General features: G+C 46.8%; 1 protein-coding gene across 1 annotated transcript; it reads right to left on the minus strand.

The window, feature by feature from the left end:
- Positions 1-272: 272 nt before the first annotated feature.
- LOC114213524 (olfactory receptor 13C7-like) lies at positions 273-1,229 on the minus strand. Its single transcript, XM_028108762.1, has one exon. The coding sequence runs from the start codon at positions 1,227-1,229 to the stop codon at positions 273-275; it is 957 nt and encodes a 318-aa protein (XP_027964563.1).
- Positions 1,230-1,587: the final 358 nt, after the last annotated feature.

Consider the following 1,587-nt stretch of genomic DNA (forward strand, 5'->3'; position numbering starts at 1 on the left):
TAATTTTTACTTATTTTTTCATAATAAAAATAAAATTTAATAGTCACTTATCCTCGTTTCTAGGTGATTTAGCACAACCCCCTTTTCATTAGAAAGACTTGATGTTCCATTGTCAGTCATTCAGGAAAGCCCCATACTGATGTGCATTGTTTGGGCACTTTTGTGATGAAACTGCTGTGTAGGACCATTGAACAAGTCTATGCTTATGAAGTAGCCATTTCCTATGGGATCTGTGTGCACAGAACCACAAGATAGGCTGCTTCCTCCTACTCTCACTGGGCAAAGTATTTCTGACTCACCAGGGTCTTCACAGCAGTCTTCACAGCCTTGTTCCTGAGGCTGTAGATGATGGGGTTGAGCATGGGGGTCAGCACTCCGTAGAAGAGGGAGGTGAGCTTGTCTGAAACGTCCTGCTTGTCTGCCGCCAGGGGGTCCTTAGATTTGGGCTTCCCATACATGACAAGAATAGTCCCGTAGAAGATGACCACTACAGTAAGGTGGGCAGAGCAGGTGGAGAAGGCCTTCTTCCTCCCCTCAGCTGAGGGGATCTTCAGGATGGCGGTGAGGATGAAGATGTAGGAGACAAAGATGGACAGAACTGGGGCCCCCAGGAAGATCACATTGGCCACACCCATGCTGATCACATTGATGGAGATGTCAGCACAGGCCAACTTCAGGACAGCCAGGATCTCACAGGTGAAGTGGTTGATCACATTGTCCCCACAGAAGGGTAATTGTACTGCAAGAGAGATCTGCACCAGGGAGTTAACTCCACCAGCCGCCCAGGAGCTGACAGCCATGGGCACGCAAGCAGCCTTGCTCATGACCACAGGATATCTAAGGGGGTTACAGATGGCCACATAGCGATCAAATGCCATCATGCCCAGAAGCACACACTCTGTGGCTCCCATGGCAAAGGAGAGAAACATCTGCACGGCACAACCTGTGAAGGAGATGGTTTTCCTGGGAGTGAGGAAGCCATCCAGGACTAGAGGGACTGAGGAGGTTGTGTAGCAGATGTCCAGGAAGGAGAGGTTCCCCAGGAAGAAGTACATGGGCGTGTGCAGGCGGGAGTCAAGGAGGGTCACCAGGATGAGGAGCCCGTTGCCCAGCAGGATCACCAGGTACATCAGGAGGATGAGCACAAAGAACGTTTTCTCTAGTTTTGGATGGGCAGAGAGGCCAAGCAAAACAAATCCTGTCATGGCAGATTGGTTGGATGCTTCCATTTCAAACACTCTCCTTTATCCCTAAAAATACTGAAGGCAGAAATACATGTTGGTTTTTTGATGGCTTGCTTGAGTCAATACGTGGGGATCACAATATGATGTCCCTAAAATTGTAAATAAACTTAACCTGTGGGATTCAACTAAAAGACCAAGTTATCTAAAGTTAGCCTGTGTATCAGTCAAAAGCATGAAATGCAGAACCTGAAAATCTAAAGAAACTTTATAAAATAAAAGACATTTCTGTCTAGTCAATGATATTAATATACCTAAGGCAAAAATTTTATGTCTGCCTATGCTGTGTGTCTTCCGCATTTTACAGGGAAGCAGGGGCCTCTGAGTAACTCAGTCTCTGTCATAT

This window comes from Eumetopias jubatus, unplaced genomic scaffold (genome assembly GCF_037043125.1).
Source record: "Eumetopias jubatus isolate StellerSeaLion01/CBP00866 unplaced genomic scaffold, mEumJub1_p1.0 scaffold_15, whole genome shotgun sequence".
NCBI lineage: Eukaryota > Metazoa > Chordata > Mammalia > Carnivora > Otariidae > Eumetopias > Eumetopias jubatus.

Coding starts and splice junctions, on each gene's coding strand:
- LOC114213524 (XM_028108762.1), bottom strand. CDS start 1,229: ATGGAAGCATCCAACCAATCTGCCATGACAGGATTTGTTTTGCTTGGC.